Source organism: Acanthochromis polyacanthus, chromosome 20 (assembly GCF_021347895.1).
Source record: "Acanthochromis polyacanthus isolate Apoly-LR-REF ecotype Palm Island chromosome 20, KAUST_Apoly_ChrSc, whole genome shotgun sequence".
Classification (NCBI taxonomy): Eukaryota; Metazoa; Chordata; class Actinopteri; family Pomacentridae; genus Acanthochromis; species Acanthochromis polyacanthus.
In genome coordinates, this window is record NC_067132.1 from 9,518,115 (window position 1) to 9,539,818 (window position 21,704).

A 21,704-nucleotide genomic window follows, 5' to 3' on the forward strand; every position below is an offset into this window, starting at 1 on the left:
TGCATGGCTCCATACTAGAATGATGAAGAGACAAAATTGGTTTATTTAGTTTGGGTGAGGATTTTGTGGGTACTCACTCTAGATGTAGAACGGGTGAATGTTCCACTGAGGAGTCGGCCCTCCCAACTGGCTCTATCCGTTCAATTCTCCTTTCTTGTTTCCTTTGCTCTTCTTCCTCCTCCTCCTACAAACAAGGGAAGAAAAAGACGGGATAAATGATTAAAAGACTGTCCCAGAAACGTACAAACTGACATGCTCCGTCATTATTTCTGTTTTACTCTTGCTAGCATCTCACCCTGTGCTGCCTATAACTCTCTCTTCTGGCTTTTAATCCAATTACCTGCAGGAAAAGTAAGAGCCTCTGATCTAAATCAAAGACTTTGAGTGCAGGACACACTGAGGCCCTGGTGCAGCTGTGGAAGCATCTCGCTCCAGCCAAAAAATTTTCAGTGACAAAGAAGCCATGATTGATTGCTCCTGTTCAATCAATTAGGTCTGACCTGGGGCGTGGCACTGCTGCCAGGTCTTTGAGGTGATGGGATTGAGGTTTGGAGTGAGGTAAAGAGTGCGCCTGTTGTCATCTGTTTCTCTCACTCTCTTCATCTCATTTACTCATCTTCCTTCAAGGCCATTAGGCAGCAAAGTCGGGAGGCAGTGGCTTTTACAGGCAGGCCAGACGTCTGAGGACTTAACCAGGCTCTAAGAAGAGACAGCAGCTTCATGCTCTCCTTAATGGGGGATAAAATCTTCATTTGAGCTTTCTTCATGGGGATGGTACAGATTCAGCAGAGCACTTACATGCAGTGATGACATTGTGCATTTGGAGTAGAGGAGGGGAGACATATTTAATAAGAAAGGATTCATTTTCAACCAATCATCAACTGTTGAAGGTTAGTTACAGTAAACAGCTCATCGACTAGCAAGGTGTGTGTGTGCGTGTGTGCGTGTGTGCGTGCGTGCTTGTCAGCATCCAGACAGTGCATCGCCTTCTTGGGAGGGTCTGTTGAAGTGCTTTGTTAGCCACTGCTATTTCCCCGCCCTCACCTCTCACCTTCCTGTTTCTCTCTCTGTTACTAAAATGTCAAGCACATCCAAATAGGTCTTGTGTCGCTCTGGTTTCTTTATGGTAATAGATTCAACCCTTTCAGGGACCAGGATATCTTTGGTGACATTCAAGGGTGGTGCAGAAAGATGCTGTCCCCTATTTATTTATTAGAGTGTGGGGGTAAGGAGGGATGGGGGGCATGGAAATTTTATCAGCAGTCTACCTTAAAAGACCTCGTCTCGCCCTACCTGTCTATTCCCCTCTCCAACCGTCCGGTATGAAAATGAGTCAGTCAACCATTCACCCCAGCCTCTAATTACGTGTCAGCTGAGGTCCAGGGCGTCTCGTGGGGACTGTTATTCAAAAAGCTTTTTATGAAAACCCCCTAGGTGGGTGGCTAGATGGTTTTTACATCTACTTCTATATGCTCTGCACAAAGGACCTGGCCACATGTGAAACTCCATTAATAAAGATGGGAAGGCACTCAGTGGAGAAGGTGGATGAAATTGAAGGAGAAGAATAAATATAGGTATGTGCTATAACTCAAGATTGACAGAAACTAAGGTTAAAAAGGCAAACGGATAGATTGATTGAGAAGAAGAGTTTTAAAACGCAGAGAACAAATGAAGGTGGTGCTCAAAAACTTTGTCTTATTAGACAGCGTGATCAGAGAGGGAAGCAGTTTAGCAGTACATCATCACTGGCACCGACATGTAATTAACTCCAGTAACAGTTGCTCCCCCGGTAATTAGACTGATCCTGTAGGTTACACGTGGTTTTTTCATCTTTCCTTTCAGCATATTTCTGCACTGATGTAAGAAAAAAAACCTAGAGAAATGTGATGGACTAAAGCACAAATAGCGAAAAAGGGAAGGCATTCTCTCTGTGATTATTTTTGTTACAGCTCCAAAGGGAAGGGATTCTTCACCTCCACCGGGCCAAAATCACAAAGCAATTGGGTGCAGTGTGTGAATGTGGCAGGCAGAATTACCATAAAATGGCACAAGTAGATATCAGAGCAGCAGCAGAGCAAGGTGATATGTCTATTCAGGTGTGAAAAACCAAGACGGAGTGTAAAAATTACACTGAAGAAAAATGGGAACCTGGTGAACATTTGTTTATTGTATCTTTTTTAAGAGTGAGCATACTGGAGTGAGCTGGTAATGTCACATAGAAACAGGGAGACAAAAGAAGTTGTGAACAAAGAGAAAACATGACAATAAAAGTAAATATCTCGTGTTTTGTTTAAACAAGCAAAAATCGAAAGGTGACCTTTCTCGTCTATTTCAAAAACTTTCTTGGAAGTGCAGTAAGCTGATGCATGCAGTGACATTCCTTCCAAGGACATGTGTGAATTACTTAAGATATAGACCCGGAATCGTTTCACTCCTTCACCGGGATTTGTAATGTTTTATGGAAAATGTGCTAATGTGTTACTCCTTTCAGCTGAAACATGCTGTCATGTTGTTTCGCTGAAACAAATAACACATTGGTCTTACACCAGCGCAGTTGTTACTGACAGTGTTTGTCAGTATCAAGAGCAAATTATGCACTAAACGCTCCAGATACCAGTCAATTTGTGTCTTGAACAGACATATGATAGACTTTCATGAGACAGTGCTTAAGTGGGCACTGGCTCAGCAGAGCCAACCAACAAGGGCACAGCCTTGGCATTATCTCTCTGAACTCTTGGCAAAGCCCGTTTTTGATCACACTAGCAAATATCACTTCTAAGACAGAATGTGACAAATAATGACTGGTTTTGGTTGACATTGCAGTGAAGTTCTTAAGAACAACTACTGATATCCCAACAGGGAGGGTGTTGCGTCAGTATTGCAGAGTCTAGAGTCTCATTGTCGTCCAGGGGCAAAAGAAGAACCCATCTCCCCCACTGTCAACCCCCGTACTGTCTGTCCTTGTGTCGGTGGCAAAGCTGAGCACTAAGTGACAGCAGGGGGGTACACAGACTAAATATACATCCACAATTTCCACCCCTTCATGCCCCCTCTTTGCTCCCTTTCTTTGTGTCTCCATCACTCTAAATCTATCCTTTTTCCCTTCCCTAAAAACCATCCATTTCTTCCTCCCCTGAGTGCTTTTAGCACCCTGTTGATCTCTTGGTAACCAGCAGAGAGGGGATGCAACAACGCTTTTCAGCTCCCTGTGGCACTCATTCCTAGCTTGCTCTCTCTCTCTTTTCTCTGTCACTGCTTGACCCATCTCTCCCCCTTCCTCCCATACTGTAGGGAGGGCTCAGATCCCTGATGTGTGGCCAAAAATCTACCAGCCTCTTTGACAATGAAGGCAAGAAAAAGCAAGGGTTAGAGGCTTTGCCACTGATCGGCTGCAGCATTAGATTATTGCAAATCACGTAAGAGCGAGTGAGACAGGGATGGTGGAAGAGACAGAAAGCTGCAAAGTGCAGAGCCTTGTTTCCTTCAAATGGGCAGACAGGTTAGAGACTGGTGAGAGGACCAAGGGGAGAAAAGAAAGCGGGGGAACAGAGGTAGCAGGTGTTTGGTCAGGAGGGGGAACTCTACACATACAGACACACACACACACACACACACACACACACACACACACACACACACACACACACACACACACACACACACACACACACACACACACACACACACACACACACACACTGCTGCTTCAGGGCTGGGGCAAAGGCGGCATGTTGAGGAGCTGTCATCCTCCTACTGTAGGAATGTGTGTGTGTGTGTGTGTGTTTGTGTGTGTGTGTCGTGCCATTAACCATGGGCAAGTACAACATGTAGCTGCTAGGGGACTGGGGTGGGGGCATTCCCTCTGAGCCTATCTTTGGCATCAAGGACTTAACAAGGACAGGTTCAAAGGTCGCAGCAAATGGTGTGTTTCTGGCCACCACCCCTCCTTTAGGGCTGAAGCCCACATCTGTGTGACAGCTTCATGTGTGGAACAGGCCTTCCTCACAGACGATGACTTACAATGGGCTGTGTGTGTCCACGAGAACAATGGAAGCCAAAGAACAGAATGAAGAAACATCTCCACATGAATAATGTGGTACGTTCACTGTATAAAAAATAAAGGAAACAAGCAATTTACCTGGTGTATTTACTGAAAAGACTGCTGAAACATTTACAAAGACGGCCCTTCCTCCTAATTTGCTAAAAATGCGAAGCATTAATTGTGCTCAGTGACATACACCCCTTATGGAAACATTAAATCAGCCAAAGGTAACACATGATGGCAACATGTGAAAAGACTGTGCAGTAGTAAAAGGAAGTAGAAAAAAGCAGCAAAGGCAGAGGCTTTTCCTCTCCCTCACTAAAGGTTAAGGAGCCATAATTGTACCCTCATTACCTCCAGTTAATGCAGTTCGACTAAACACTGTACAACAGACAAGACTGAAAAGGACTTCACAGTACCGCTGCATTGCACAATGGCATTGACATACAAAGACAAGCTGCTGGTAATAACTCCTAATAGTCCTATTAAAGTTCCTTTGACCTCAAGAAGCAATTACCAATATTTTTCCATCTTAACCAGAGCCAGAATCTTGCTGCTTTCAATCAGCAGTTAAAGAAGCTTTACGGTGCTGAACACAATGATTTTCCTCAACAGATAATCACAACCTGTGTATTTTAAAAGAGAGTCTTGACCAGCTACTGATGGATGCCATATCCAGGGTGCAGGATGGCCTCATCACTGTTATGTCAGAATTTACCATAGGCGAATTATTCTGATGTTACACAAGGACTTTTTTCTCTCATATGCATCCTCACAGATGAACCTCCCATTAGAGCCAAATTAGGCCTCTGTGATTAGATTGAACATGACCGTTGTACCCAATGACTGAATCCCACCCTCTTCACCATCCTTAACCCTTCATTCTACACCAGTCCATCAGACTCCACCACCATTAAAACAAGCAATAAATCATGCTGTCTGAGATTATGAGACACTTATTTACATTTATGTTGGTGATAGACGTACATTATAGAAGGCTGGGAAAGAGTTAAACTGGTTAGCGAATGATGAAAGGGTCATAATGACCTCCTTCACTCTGCCCACAAGTTCCCTTAATGGCACTTAATGGTTGTCAGCAGAGGCACAAAACAGGTTAAGTATACTGTCTTATCTTATTTATATTGCTATGATTTTAACAATGATGATGTAAGCTAATAATGACTTCAATACAGAACAATCAGAATCATTATCATTTTGATGTTGCATATCCTTTGCAAGAAGGATATGCAACCTACTACCTACTATCTATGTTACTGTATCACTCCTTTTTCCACTGAATGTTTCGTTTGTTTGGCAAACTATTAACTCCCTGTTGGACTGGAAACTGCAGATCTGGAAGAAAATCAAAGCAGCATGACCCTGGTGTCTGCCATCTTTTGCTTTTTATGTGTGTGAGAGAGGAAAATACAGAGGAAGGTTATGATTTAACAGGCCTCTGTTTGTGAGCCAAGAGGAGAAACCAAGGCGGCGCCTGTCCTCTGATGAGGACATGTGTTGTCTTTCATATTTCACACCCCGCACCCATGGGCTCCAGCCTTGTTCAAAGCAGAGCACTCGCATTCCAGATTAGATGTACTATTCCTTTTGATAATGAGGACAGGGAGGCAGATATGTGTTGTTGTGCTCGGTGAAGACAGCGGGGAGTGGAATTGGGTATCAAGAACATGTTTTGAATTGGAACCATGTCCACATTTTTAGGAAATTCCAGGAGTTCACTCTTTCATACTGTTTATATTGCCAGTGCACAAGTAGAGAAAGCACATATATATTGTTTATAAGACTGGCCCGATACATCATTTAGTCAATGTGATAAATCATTTCATGCAATTGAGAAAATCTATCTGAAAGTAATATTTTTAATCAGTGCAGTTCATGAATGCAGTAGGATTTTCACAGCCTCACCATCAGCTAATGTTAGCATTTTATTATGTATAGGAAACATTCACCTTGTGGATGGCAAGACAGAAACTACTTCGATTGTTTGTATTCATCTTACTGACAAAATAGTCTCAAAAATCTCTAAAAACACATTACTTGTGAGAAATTACCACTGAAGGTTGATTTTAGTTTGAAAAAAATATTTTCCTAGCCCAATCATTTCAGCAGTTAGAACCAGCATTTGAATCTCCATTCTCATCCACAATATGATGTGCACATGCATAATGCCAATGTCGGAGAGAGTGCAAAGTGAAGTAAGTGAATTTAATCTAACACAATATCACAGCTTCATACTAAAGAAAATTTGCACAGTTCATAATTTGTTCTACAAGAGAAGTCTGTCTGATAGAACACAATTTTATTCATTTAAACCATATTTTCAAGAATGCAGAGCTTGTTGATATGCAGGGTCCACATATGCAGAGCAAAGTGAGCAAGGAACAGGAGACAAACACTGATAATTAAGATTTAGTTGCAAAATGAACATAACATTAGCTGCATTGAATTGTTTGGGAAAGAGAATAGATGATGTTGACTAAAACCAGGTACTTTGTTGCAGTGTCTTGCATTTGCTGCCACAGCATGAGGCAACATGACTCATTTGTTTGGCCATTTAAGTCAACAGTATTACGCTGTGTATGGCAACAGCTAAGCCAGATCTGAATGTCATCCAGTGTGTTTCCCCGTATAATGCATATGCAAAAAGGTTCTAAATGGCTTTTTTCTGCCTTTGTTTTAGATTTTTTAAAATTTATTTCTGATGCCCTTACAGAGCCCAATCAGTCTAAAATTATTTTCAAATAGAGTTCAAAGTCATCTAGAGAGAATTTACGTGTTTTTTCAAATCACAATATATTTCATAGAAAAATGTACTATCACAATGTCCACTTTTTACAATATCATGCAGCCCTTGTATATTCTATGGGAGTGGATCCTTCCTGTGTTTCATGGACTACAGATTACCTGACAGGAAGGCCGCAGTTTGTCAGGCTTGGGAACTGTGTTTCTGGGACATTAATGAGTAGTACTGGGGCTCCACAAGGAACAGTCCTGGCTCCATTCCTGTTCACTCTGTATACATCTGACTTCAAATACAGCACTGAGTCCTGCCACATTCAGAAATATCTGATGACACTGCTATCGTGGCATGTACCAGAAATGGACATGAAGCTGAATACAGAGATCTGATAAGTGCCTTCAGTGACTGGAGTCACAAAAACTGCCTGCTACTCAACGCCTCAAAGACAAAGGAAATGATCATAGATTTCCGCAGATCCAAACCCCCTCTTCAGCCAGTGAACACTTGTGGACATCGAGATGGTGACATCATATAAATATGTAGGTGTCCACCTTGATAATAAGTTGGACTGGTCTACAAACGTAGACTTCATCTACAAAAAGGGTCAGAGCCGACTTTATTGCCTCAGAAGACTTCGATCACTAGACATCTGCAGTAAGATGCTGCAGATGTTTTATCAGTCTGTGGTAGCAAGTGTCCTGTTTTATGCTTCAGTCTGCTGGGGAGGCAGCATAAAACAGAAGGAGGCAAGGCGTCTGAACAAACTGATTAAAAAAGCTGGCTCTGTGGTTGGAATCGGATTGAACACGCTGGAGGATGAGGTCTAGAGACAGGCACTGAGCAAGATGGAGGCCATTCTGACAAACATGGATCATCCACTTCACATCTGCCTCAGTGAACAACGAAACATCAGTGGACGGCTCCTATCCCTGCGCTGCAGGACAGAAAGATTTAAAAAATCTTTCTTGCCATTAGCAGTCAGGCTATTCAATTCAAAATTAAACAGATACGAACCCTGACAACTGAATTTCCCTTCAGGGATGAATAAAGTGATTCTGATTCTATTCCCAAATGGCCATGGCTCTCCCATCCTTATAGCTCTTTTTAATCAACAAAAATCTCCAGCCTTTAAATCTGTCTCTCTTTGTTTTGCTTTAGAAAGACATGGCTTCTGGCTCATAAAGTTTGGACTCTGACGTGGATACTTGGAGCAAATTACAGGGACAGACAGGTTCCTAATGCTGTTAAGCAAATTAGATCAGAGATGTGAGTCTGCATTTGTCCACATCAGAAAGCAGCAGTGAGATGTGGAGGGGCGGAGGTGAGAGGCAGACTGTCCTGTTTGTGGGCTGACATTTGGAAAAACAAAGGCCTGTCTCTCTCTTTACTCCCCTCATTCTCCTTCTTTGTCTCTTGGCTTCAATCTTTGCCTCTTCTTCCCTGTCACTGGTAACCCTGCTGTGGGGGATACATCATCTGCCAGTGCCTGTTTCATATCAGCCCTGAGCTGATCTATCAATGACACAGCTGCCTTTGCCTTTGCCTACTGTATCGTTAAATTGCACTTTAATTAAATTAGGCCTGCTAATTATGAGGGCCTAAATCAATCACTAGGTCAATAACTAAGGCCCAAAGCGGACGGAGAGGCACAAGACTTTTTCCAAACCTCATCAATAACAGCTGCAACTGGAGCAGACCACTCCTGCACCGGAGAGCCGGAGGTTCAAACCGGGTAGGAATTACTGCAAATTGAGTTATCATCACCGGTGATTGTCCAGATTGCTTCTTACTCTTAAGCTCTGTGAATAATGTTTTTTGAATACAGTAGATGCATTTCAAAGAGTTTGAATGTGCTTGGCGTTTTGCATTGGAACAGAACTTCAAAAGAGGTGTTTAAAGCAGATTTAGAGTTTCTGATGCATTCTGAAAAAAAAAAGTAGTTCAAAAAGGCTATGGCGACTTTCTAGACACCTGGCTTAGGTGAAGGGAGATGATTCTGAACAGATAATCCTGGGGGTTGAGTGCGCAGCCCCGCTGAGCGGACGGTCCCAGCTGAATCCTAGGTCTTTACCCATGCATTAAAAAGAGCTCTGTGGTGCTTTTCACAGATTAATCATCATTTTGAGCTTATTAAGTGGGAGGACAGTCTGCTTTCCACTGCTCAGAACGTTTAATCCATCTTTCAAACTGTGAAGGTCAGTGAGTGAATGTTGCCCCCGTTGAAATAATAACGGCTGTTTGAATTTCAATGAGAGCACCCATGGATCAGATCTGGATTGTAATTAAATTCAGTGTCGTTTTTATAATTGTTTTTAGTAGCCGCTCCTACAATTACATGAGTCAAAATCACGCTGACTTATTGAGTTGCACGGTGGCTGCCAACAAACTCCGCTTCCTGCGCTGCCAAATTGCCGTCTGAACTACTTAATACAACTGGTACCGCAACGCAAATGTCGTATCAGCAAGTAAAATTGGAACCACTGGGGAAGATGGAGAGGAAAGAAGCTCATCCATTTTCTATAGGATTTTTTTAACATGCGATGACCTCAAACCCTAAATGTACTCAATACAATAGAGGAAAAAAAGAGAGAATGAGAATGAATGATGTTGAACTATGAATAATTTAGAGCAAAGTAAAGCTTTGGTACACATTGCGGATGGTTATTACAGGGGGTGAATGGTCTATCAGCCAGTGTTTGCTGCCTTGTTTGAGCAGGTGGGGCGGCTGCTGAGTGGGGCCTCATCTGTAGCGTCATGGGAGTAGAGTGGGGTGAGGTGGGGGGGCACTTTCCATTTAGTTTTAATTGGAAGCTGAAATTCTTGGATAAGGGGGAGACAGAAAACCATTTGGCCGAGTCCTTGCTCTCAGCCAGGGCTAAATGAAGAGGACCGTGTGGAGATGAGGGGCCTGTGGAGGGCCAGTAATGAAGAGAGGTCCCTAAAGATTTGAGCACAGCCACAGTAATCTAGCGGGCCCAGGAAAGCAGGGCGGGGTGAGGGTGGAGAAGGAGAGGGGAAAGAGGAAGGGAAGGGAGGCAACACGAGGTATAAAGAGAAAATGACCCATAAGTGGTGATATTTAAGTTATGTGCAAAACAGGGAACTGCCTTGTAATTACTTTACTATAAAAAAGTCAGATTTTGTTTGTATTCATTCTGGCTCTGAATGCAATGAGTGCAAGATTACAGAAGATATCGATTGATCAAAGGAGTGTGCTAGTTAGAGCTGATGATAATTTATTTGCTAAACACAACAAGTGATTGCAATCACTGATGAGATAAGAGCAGAGGGAAATCATCAGTGGTGCAACAAACAAGACAGATCGGAGTATGGATAGTCAATTAGCTGCATGTAAGCATTGTACATTTGGAGACACACACCTGCAACACACAGGGGGCACCCTTTGGCACACTTATATATGAAGTAACCTGTGCCTATTTCAGCCAACCACATAACAGCATCAGCAGGATTCTCACCATCTAACCCAACAGACACACAGGAACCCCATCAAGCACAACAACACATGATTCTCTGCTCCTCCGTTTTCAAAATGGAAAACGATGTCAGCGTGGTTCTGGTTGAAATCATGAACGGATGTGGGAATATCAAAGATTGCTGTGATGGAACTCAGCGGGGGTGCTATTCTACACAACAGCTCCCATGGCCTGTATACCTAGAGCATAAAGAGAACATTCCAATGGAAAACTGCTCTGCTGGGGAAAGCATGCCCATTACAGTGGTACTTTTGCTAGAATGACATCATTAACGCTATCTGGGGTATTCCAGATTCATTGTGGGTATCCAACCCTGAAAAACACAAAGAGTTATGAGAGTATTGCTACATGTTTTACAGCAAAAGACTTCCAAAGGTATACCATAGGTGTTTCCATTTTTTGTCAGGCTGTTCAGACATTGTGGGAGCCACTTGGTGTTCATTCACTTCAGTAAAATGCGACAATAAAAACAAGCTTGAGATAGCCAGTCAATCACTCGGAACATAATGTTACCTTCATAAAACTCGCTGTACATTTCATGGTAGGGTGCCGTCCTCAAGCATGACATAATTTGTCTTCCAGTATGATGAATTAATCCATTCCAACATCCAAGAATTTAGATTTAGCTCCCTAACATTACCCAAGGTGATGCAAAACTCACATTAGCCACATGCTTCTCTTCACGTCTAAGTGCAATGTTGAAATCTAGGATATCTGAGCTTCCTGTCAGAGGGCATTTTGACCATTTGATACTTTCACCTGCTGGAAAAATACCAAGACAGTATGCAGGTGTCATTGTGTTTACAACGACAACAACAGCAAATTTAAAGTCTTGAAAAGTTGAGGGATTGTTCATCAGTATGCATGGGCATGGCCTTGACAACCATTATACTGTCACATGTCACTGTATAAAACAATTTTTTTAAGTTGCTGTGGTCTTTTCTTGATCAAATCCTGATAGAAAAGGTGCACATTTAAGAGCTCCGTACAAATATCTGAATGGATCTCAATAATACGCTTTTGCGTTATAGCTCTAAATGGGTGGTTACCACGGTTACATCTGTATGTGAGTAACAGAAATGGATTGATTGGCCCACGACCACCTCTTTCCTCTTTAGCCTCTCTCTTTAGAGGCTTTCTATTCCTCCATCTCCTTGGCTCTGAAATAAAACCACCCTATTCCTCTCTCTTTGCATCCAACTGTGACCACTTTGTTCTCTGGCCGATGCAAATGAAACGACTCTCTTCGGCTGAGATGGCGAAGCAGCTCCATCTCATGTTTCTCTGTGGCCCCGAGATGTGGATGTTTACTGTCGGCCGGGGCCTTATTACATTCCTTCAGCAACTTAAAAGCATTGGCCCCCTAATGGGACCTATAAAACAGTGAGAAAAGCCTATTGTGACAATGGACCTCATTGTGTCAGAGTGGACTCATTTGGCACTCTGTGGAGAGTGGAAATGTATGGCATATTAAAAAAAAAGCAGTGAGGGAGAGAGTGGGTGAGAAAGTAGAGAGAAATCAAATAAATAGGGGTAAATGACTGCTCTCTGGGAAACGGGTACTGTCAATCACTGAGGTTCATTTTGTGCCTCAGTGTCAAGCTTAGTTTTTAAGACAACTGTTGAAGAATATGGTTTGATTAACCTTTCTGTCTTCATTTCTACCTTATCTTTTGAGCACGAGTCAAGTGTTAGTGTTAATAGAAATATAATTTGAGGACATCTTTTGTCCAACCAGAGTGGATTTGGACACACTTGACACCTTGCCTGAACTTCCATCCACAGCGCAGACACTGGTCCCTCTGAGGAAAGTAGACTGATTCAACACAAAAGATAGGGATAAAAGGGACAATGTTAAGATGAGTGTGCATCTTCCTCTCCCAGCTTTGTTCCCTGCTGCCCATGCTGGTTTGGCTCCATGCTGGCGGCCCCGTTTTATTCCCAGAAGTCATTATTGTCTTCAGCTAAGGTGCCCCTGCTCCCTGTGATTTGTGGGTAATGAGCTGGCACCCCCCTGCTCGTGTTCAATTATTCTCATTGAGAAAGTGATTTCTCACTCCACAGAGCAAATCGGAGAAGGCGAATGCATGAACTCTAATCAAGAATTAACACGTTCACAACCAACAGTGCGGAGAAGGATAGCCACACCGATGCTGTAGAGGTGCAGTAGATGTGGGCAAAAAAAGAGGGAAGAAAGTAAAGAGGAGGGTAGAGGAATATAATACTGACAGTCACTGAGATAAACCTGTCCCTGGAAAATGTTGTATTTGTACATTCTGTTGTCTTCAGTGCTTTGAAGTGAGAGAAAAAATAAAGAATTGAACAAAACATGTCGAGAAAGGTGATGTGTTTACAAGTGAAGCACAGACAGCCTTGCTGAAGGGCTGTTCGCAGGGATGAGGTGAATGTGTGAGACAGAATGATATCTGAGTGGTAATTAACCACAGAGAGTGGGAGCTAAAAGAGGAACAAGCAAGACGCAAGTGCAAACTTTGAAGAGAAGCAAAATGAGTGATGAGGAGAGATGAAGAGAACCCACATCTCAGCGACTACTAATGACCAGACAAGAAAAACAAAGGAGACGGAATGACAGTTTCAGCACAAAGATTGAGGACAATGACATTTTTTAAAACTTTTAAAACTAGATACGTTTCTTTATAAATAAATAAAGGTGATACTACTGTTTTATTAATTACTCAACACCACAACTAAGTCTTAGTTGTAGATTTGTACCAAAACTAGATGTACCAAAATGTTTAATTCTTAGATGGAAATTGTTGCTTATACGGTTAAGCCCTAAATTATTCATACTCATGACAAATTTCCATTCGTAGCAAATTTATACTTAACCAATACGTTTCTTCTCACTAGAAATGACATAAATGACAAATAGTTAGATGGTAAGAAACTGTGTTAGAGATTTCAATGATAATGATTGATTGATTTTTTTAAAAAGCAGCTTTACTCAACATCCAGAACTCTTGAAGTTGTTGCAGATTTTTGAGAAAAAAATACAACTTCGATACCATTCCGAGCAATCTTGGTAGTTTCTACTATGAGTCACAATATTCTAATACATACAAAGTATACATTGAGAACAACTGATGGTTTAGTTGTCCAGTTACCTCTCAGTTACAAGTCATGGCTCAAACCGAAAAGCTTAGTGAGCTTGCTGTTAGGATCCATCACTGAGACAGAGTTGGGGAAATGTTATAAAACCATGTCTAAGTGATTAAGTGTCAGTGGTCACAATGCAAGGAACCATTCAACCCTGAGTTGGGAGGAATGTTACAGGCCAAGAAAAATCCAAGGATTGACCCCTGTGATGAATCTGAGCAATTCTTGTGCTAACATATCAAGGCAGACACCAAACAACGACGGCTCCTATGGACAGCCATCTAACAAGAGCCCACCTCCCCAAGCAAAAGTTAATTTGGACAAAGAAAAAGTTTCTGGATATTCGCTATGGTCAAAAGAAAGGGAAAACATACAACAACAAGAACACCACACAAAAATGGGGGAATGTAATGCTTTGGGGTGTTTTTCAGGAAATGACCTTGACAATGACCTTGTCAAAATAAATGGCATCATGAGGGAAAATGACAATAAAAATTGGCACCAAAGTGGTCAACAAGTGGTTAACAGAAAACAATATAAACTTGTTGGAGAAGCACAGCTAGAGTCCAAAACCAAATCCCATCAAGAGTTTGAGGAGGGAACTGAAGACCAGAGTGACGTAAGGAAGACTTCCAACTTCAAAGATACAGAGTGGTGAACAATCCCAGTGGAGAGTGGAGCTATTTTGGACATGGGAACAGTAAAAGTTTCTCATTAACATCACTAATACGGTGCCTTATCATCTTTTGTCACTTTCTAAAGTAAATTCCAGTCAGAATAAAAATTACTTGTCAAAAAAATAAATAAAAAATCACCATTAATCTTGATTTGACATGTGTATGAATATTATAAACCTTAACAGTAAATAGTCAGATTGAGAGGATGGTGCACAAATACTGTTGGGAGCTTCAGAAAAACTTTGCTATCAACCTCCTGGAGCCTGAATCAGTCAAGCTCTAATCGGAACTGTCTAGTCACACACAGTGGAAGACAGGTTAAACATTTTCAGGCTACAGTATAGCTGATAGAGAAGAGAGCTGGCAACTTAAAAAAAAAAAAAAAATCTGCCGTCTAGTCTTCTGTTCAAACAAGATAAGAGAGGAGACATGATTTGCACAGTTCTCAATAAAGTAGGAATACAAAGAAAAGAACAAGATCAAATGAGACATATCTTGTTTAGAGGAGAAAGAAAAGGCCAAAGTGGCATGAAATTTGTTGTGGAACTACAGAGAATAACAGCTTCTTTTGTTCTTGTCTTTCCATAGAAGTTCATTCACATTTCTGAGTAGAACAACACTTTTGTCTTTGTCTCTCTTCCAGTCTCCTGCTGATGGCCTTTTCTCACACTGTCCTTGGGAGCTGCATTTTTCTTCTGTTATGTTGCCTGGGATTAAGTTGTGAAAGTTGTTGGGAATTGTTAAACACTTATTTCTATCATTTTCATCCCGTCTCCCACTGCGTGTCTATGAATGTGTGTGTGTGAAGGTGAGAGGGGAGCCATCATGAATGCTGATAGACGCAGAGAGTCGAGTGAGAAAAGCTTCTGGGCAGAAAAGCTGGTGGATGGTTAACTGTTGCAGTCTCAGTATAAATCAAACACACACGCACAAACACAAATCCACATTAAGGCTCACAGTCATTATCACTGCTGTTTGTTTCTTACAAAGACATTAAGTTAATAATGAGATGCGAAGTCGCAATAATTTTATAATTGCTCTGTTACAACTTATTTACCCCGCTGTGGAATGAATCAACTAAATGGCACTACCAACAGCGCGTGATTGTGTGTACTACCTGCATGTACATCCTACAGTATGAATACACACTCACACACAGAGACAATTATTTAATGACAGAATACGATGAATTGTGTTACTCCAGGCAGTCTGCAGGATTCTTCTCTCACTTGGTGACTCAAACACATTGAGGTGAAACTTTTTGAGCAATAAAGGTTTCTAATTTAGAGTCTGATGTAAATCAAAAGTGTACTTCAAGTGAGTTTAAGTAAAACTTCCACCACATTATTGGATTTTTAAATGTTCAAACATAGAGAATAGTGATAATATTGCACTGACATGTGTTGCAGTAAAGCTGTTTTATTGCTTACTCCCAGCATAGAAAGGTTAGATGTTTGGATCCTTTGTTCTTGTTGTACAAGAAAACCCAGTAAAAAGCATAAAAAATTAAGACAACAAGCACATACATGCCTCTGGTGTTCTTTTAGACTTGCTAGAGGCCTTTAAAAATAGTTCACCTAAAAGAATAACAACTTAAAATGTGCCAAAAAAAACCCCCACAAGCAATGAATGTTGTGTTCAAGTTACCATCAAAAATTGTACAAACTGCTTGAAAAACATACAATAGTACCAAGAGAAATTAAATTTGAGGTGAACACAAAATATAAAGTTGATTTGACCGTCCTCCATGTCTAAAGTTTAACAGTGAGTTCACCAACAATAAAAGAGTGAAGCAGTACATAAGATTTACAACAGCATCACAAAAAATATGAATGTAATAAAAATAATAAAGCTTGGAGAACTCACGCTGAGTCCCCCAATTAATAGGCTGGGTCATTCAACAAGCACTACAAGTCAGTACAATGCCAAAGCTAACTACCTGAGCCCACTCAGAGGTGAAAAGAGGAGGTGAGTAGTACTAAATGAGGCTTAAAAAGCAGTGCAGACCCTGAGAGAAAAAGCTGAAAATAAACCAGGCTGTCTGAGGTCGCGCTGTTCCAGCAGTAGTTCAGCGGCGGCGGCTAATTAAGAGCAGAGAGGCCTTTGTGAGGTTCAGGGCTACATTGTTCTCACTCAGGTCCTCAGCTGGACTGGAGCATCTCTGGTGAGCTGCCATTTACACAGCACTCACACAGGAGAAAAGAGAAATTATTCCATGTCAATAATGTACAGTGCAAGTCATTTATTCTCAGATACTGTCTTCAATTCAGTCTTTCAAAAAAACGATTGTTTAATTCAGGTGAGATCATTCAATTAGCTGCCCAAATTATTTTTTGTCAAAAATCACTAAGATGCAGTCAGTGTTTCAAAGAAAGATACAATAGGTCAAATTAGCAGCATTACAAGCATCAACTAAAATAATGAGAGACAATATGTAAGACCATTTCCTTTAGCAGTTTTGGAATATTGAAAATTTAACCTCATGGCAGATTTGGTGCTTTTTGTAAAAAAATAAATAAATACAAAATACAAACCCTAAAATGTATAGGGTAACGCAGTGCAGGAAAAATATATTATTTATCAGACAAAAATGGAGTACGATAGAAAAATAATACATTTGTGGGTGTGGAAGTTGAATACACACCTCAAGATCTTGATCAGACCCACTGAGCATCAGTGCATGTGTACAGAAACTAAACAAACAAGGGTTCCCGTCTCCTCTTTGTAGCATTTTTGGGGACCCATCAGTGTGTTTCAGGGAGAATTAAAAGGCGAGTCCTGGATAAATGCAAGATCCTCTCTGCAGACACCAAAGCAGGACTGACGGCACTCCTCTGGAATGTGGGTTTCTGTGTTTTCTGCCCTGCACTGAACAAACCCCCTGCTCTTCATCATACATTGCCCCAAATTTAACAGAATTAAATGCAAGCGAGACAAATGCACACTGCATCCACCAGATAGCAGTGGAGAGAGATGAAGGCAGTGCAGACAGGTACAGAGAGAATAGGAGAGAGATGGAAAGAGAGATTATATGAGCCAAGGAGGGATTGGGGGTTATTGCAGTGTTTTCTCTCCATGCTCAGCTGCTCTAACGTTGCCCGCAGCTCGCCTCAGGGTCTGCAGACTGTGTGGGCTTTACCAACTAGCTAGTCAGGAGAATAGACCTAGTTCACTCATAAACAACGGCACCAAGATTTAAATGCTAACTTTCATACTGTCTTGCCCAAGGGTTTTCCAGACTGTCATGAATTTAAGACCCTCCACTTCAGAACATTCAACACTGTATTCATTGCATTTTGAATAAAACAAATGAAAACTCAGCGTGACTTGTTTTTGAATGTGCATTTTCAATAACAAACAACCAGAAAAGCATCAGAATTTAAAGTCATTAATCTAATGGCTATATCTGTTATGATGAGTGCTGTCACCAGTGGATGCTATCAGTCTAATAGATATCTTTTACATTGCAGATCATCACCACACTCAGTAGGCTATTGTCACAGTAATAGAGATAATGTATCACCTCCTTGTAATGGTGGAGGAGTTGAGATTTTACACGTTAAAAGAGGAACAAAACAATACGTTTGAAAGTTGTCTTTTTTTTTTTTAATTTTCATTTAGGTCTCATTTTGACTGTCACTCTGACTTGCTGTTTTTCAAATGATGTTTACTCGTGTTTTCAGTCAGTGTTTGGCACCGCTACTATTTGGATATATTTATAAAAGGATCAGGAAGCTTTAAACACATCAAGTACCTGCATTTACTGCATGTAACAAAGCTCCATTTTGTATGTTTTCAGGATGATAACGTCACCTGAGGATTTAAATGCACTTATTTAATGCAAGTGGTTGCTGTCACTATTAGGATTACTTTCTGTTTATCAATGATCAGAGTGAATATTAACACACAGCTTCTGGCCTACTACAAGGTTGGGGAGGTTCATACTGACCAGTATATATGCAAATGATCTGTGATTATGACTAATAAGAGTGTGTTTGTTGAGTATGTCACTGAATGTGAATTTGAGCTTCATTAATATACAAGGCTAAGAGACTTCACAGAGACTTGGACAGAGGGGATACTTCACAGGTTAGACGTTCTTGATCCTGTTGGGTGAATCCTTCAACACTGAGTTCAGATCACCAACACTTCTAAACGTAACAGACCATTGATAGAACTGAACAACAGCAACCGTTCATGTTCATCTTTCTGTGTTCTGTAGAGAAGGACACAAATGTAGCCATCTAATGGTAACAATGAGTCAAGACAGAACAGCAGGTCAATTTAAATTAGTGTTAACTTTGAAAAAAAATTCCTTGCAGGATTTCAAAGTGGCAGAGTTTACCTACAAAACCAGTGTATTTCAAAAATTACTGTTGTGTGGAAATGACTGGGAGCTGGGGCTGGATGGGTAGGAGGAGGCTCTACTGAAAAAAACAGTTCAGAGCAGCTCATAAAAAAAGAAGAAATGAATGTGAACTAGATCATTTGTTTCACATACAAAATTGTGAACTATGAAAGTGAACCAGTTGATTTTAAACTGAACTCTGATTTAGCTTCTGTGAGGTGAACTTTCCTGGCACTGATTATGACTATTTGCCATGGAGACATTTTACTCACTACCTTCTTTGTATTCAGATTTTTACAGCTCTGGCAACAATGAGGTTGATTGGAGCAGGGAGTGCAATCCTCCCATAGCTTTCCAAAGCACCTCATTTGAACAGCAATCCGCTCAAACACTCTAAATCTTTAAAGAAAGTAGCAATTTGGGAATCCTTTTAAAGCAAGTCACATTTCAGAATCATTCAAATACAATAATTCACTGGGTTTCAGTTTTTTAGCAACTAAGAACAGTTAGCTTCTGACTGAACTGATGGAATCAAACAAGAGACCGCAAATAACAATCAAACAGGTTCACAAATGCCAACCCATGTTTGTTTGGTGAGAAATCTTTGATGTGAAAATATAAAAGGAAAGGAGAGTGTTGACACTGCTCCTCGCTCTTTCCTTCCAGCTTCAAGTTGAACGGGCTCATCTCCTTTCAACATGCTGGCTCAGTGATTCAGCTGGGCACCTCGCCACTTTGCGTTTCCTTAAAAACTCGCCAGACAAGGTGCCTCATTTAGACAACAAAGAGAGAGAGGCACTCCGACTGTTGGAGGCCTGATCAAAGATGTCTAATCAGAGCTGCTTCCACTCAGACATGTTTTTGATGCTGTTATGTAACGGTTTAGTTCGGTTTTTTCCCCTCTATTTTAATTTGTTGTGGGCATGACTGTTTGCTACAGCATTTTCAGAAGCTGCAAACCAACAAAAAACAAAATAAAGAAAGAAAGCATGCAGATCATATTACGATAATTGTTTTGAAAATATACTCATGTAATATGATTAACCAGCATGGATATACTCAGCTGTCTCTGTGTTCACTCCTGCCTGAAACTCCCCAACTGTGAACTTTACTGACGAAGCACAAACATATCTGTTTCTCTCTTTGTTAGCCACTGATCGGGTTAAATCCCTCTGTGATTGACAGCTGGTGTCTGTCCCGCCTCTCATACCGCTCATGATAATGGCCTCCGGTCCCTCATCAAGGCCGCAAAATAATACAGTGGAGAGCCACTCAACCAGATCAAAATGTGTGTGTGTGTGAGCATGTGTGTGTGTTGGTGAGCGGGAAGGCCCATTAACATTCATCAGTGGGATAATAGGCCAGCATTAATGTCAGCTGTTTATATGAAGAATAACTCATAAGGCCTTGGTGTATATGGGCTGATAAAGCATGCTTTTCTCCACGCCACATTTGGCAGGGTGTGTGTGTGTGTGTGTGTGTGTGTACTTGTTTCTGCTATTCCGGTGGGGACTTTGACCTGACTATTTGCTATAAAGGTGGGGACCTGTCTTACGGTGGGGACCTAAAATGAGGTCCCCACGGGTGGCAACACCGTTTTCTTGGCCATATTGTTGTTAATAAAAAATGTAAAAGGGCAAAAACGTTTGTTTAGGGTTAGGCATTGATTTGGTGATGGTTAAGGTTAGGGTTAGGGTAAGGGTTAGGAGTTAGATATGAATGGGAGTCAATGGTAAGTCCCCACCGGTATAGAAAAACAAACATGTGTGTGTGTGTGTGTGTGTGTGTGTGTGTGTGTGTGTGTGTGTGTGTGTGTGTGTGTGTGTGTGTGTGTGTGTGTGTGTGTGTGTGTGTGTGTGTGTGTGTGTGTGTGTGTGTGTGAGGAAGGGTGATGAGGGATTTAGGGGCTCCTGGAGTCTTCGATGGAACCATTTGACACTGAAGGGAATTTATTAACTGGTTAGATAAACATAATTGTCTGATACAACAATGAGCCAGACAACCTTGTGCTCAGTGTGAACATTTGAAGAAAAAAGCAGATCAAGCTACAAAAACTAACACTAATCACTGCATTTTTTTGAAGGTACCAGCCACTGATCAAAAATAAAAAACTCCTGCACGTACAGTTCCTCTGCTGCAGCCCAGCTTCAAACCTCTCTAAGTTTATCACCTCTGGGTTCTCACGGTGACGACAGGCTGTACCCCTAATGGTGTTGTGGATTCAGCTTCCTCCAACCTCTTTGGTATTTTAAGCCCAGAAGTCAATGTGTCATTTCAGTCGGTCTGATTTTACATTCCTAATTTATAGCAGGCCTGCTTAAATATAAATGGGGAAGTAAAGCACTTTAAGAGCTTGCCAAATGGTGGCGGGTACAACAGAGCTGTTTCACATACAGCAGCCATTAAGCTAAAAGATGTGATGTGAGAAGTACTTAAAAACTTAAGCTACTGTATGATTCAATGAGTGTGGTTAAGAAATGATGCTGCTGGAGCATGCTGCACACCCACAAACAAATGTACAAAGTAAAGTGTCTGTCAGCTGTTCAAGTGAAGAGACAGTAATGAGTGTGATATTCTTTTGTAGTGTTCTTCGTTTTAACTTTAATCTTTTTTTCATAAAGTAGAAGAACAAAATACAGCAGATAAATAATCTATGACAAACAAACAAGTGTTAATTGGTGTGTTTTCCCTAAAACCTTGGCACATGTGTGTGTGTGAGTGTGTGTGTGTGTGTGTGCGAACATTCATTAGCTCCGCCAGCGCTTTAGCACTGATCACAGTTCTTTTTAATTAACCTACGCTGTGTATTTTTATCTTACAATGCGTTGCTGCTGTGTTGCCCTCCCATCAAACAAAGAAGACAAAATATCAAACTGTCATGTGTGGGAGGGAAAGCAGTGATCAAGACTGAGATACAGTGAGTGAAGGGAAGAAAGAACTGAGCGACAAGGTGCCACTACACTGTGTTACCTCTAATGAGCGGATTTGTGTTTTGTGACTCATCTTAGCCGCACAGCTGTCAGATTACAAACAGTCAGGTAGCACTAAGAATTAGCCACTGTGTGGATGCTTAGACTCCTACTGTGGTGCTCCCGCTGCTAGTCATTATATATTTGCATAATGCTGTTGGTATAACCCCTGCTCTAAAATAATAATCTCATATTTTATATTCACATTTTGTTGATGAGTATTAACTTGAAACTTTAATCTTGGATTTGGGAGGGTTTTAAGGTTTTGAACAAAATCATGTTCTTACACTGTTTGAGTG

At 41.2% G+C, this 21,704-nt stretch overlaps 1 protein-coding gene across 2 annotated transcripts in view; it reads right to left on the reverse strand.

The window, feature by feature from the left end:
• The window catches only part of LOC110951091 (partitioning defective 3 homolog), a 400,033-nt gene that overhangs the window by 205,543 nt on the left and 172,786 nt on the right, over nt 1–21,704 (reverse strand). For both annotated transcript variants that reach the window (XM_051940403.1, XM_051940404.1), the window contains exon 6: nt 78–184. In XM_051940403.1, coding sequence (XP_051796363.1) covers nt 78–184 — 107 coding nt within the window. The remainder of the gene's footprint in view (nt 1–77; nt 185–21,704) is intronic.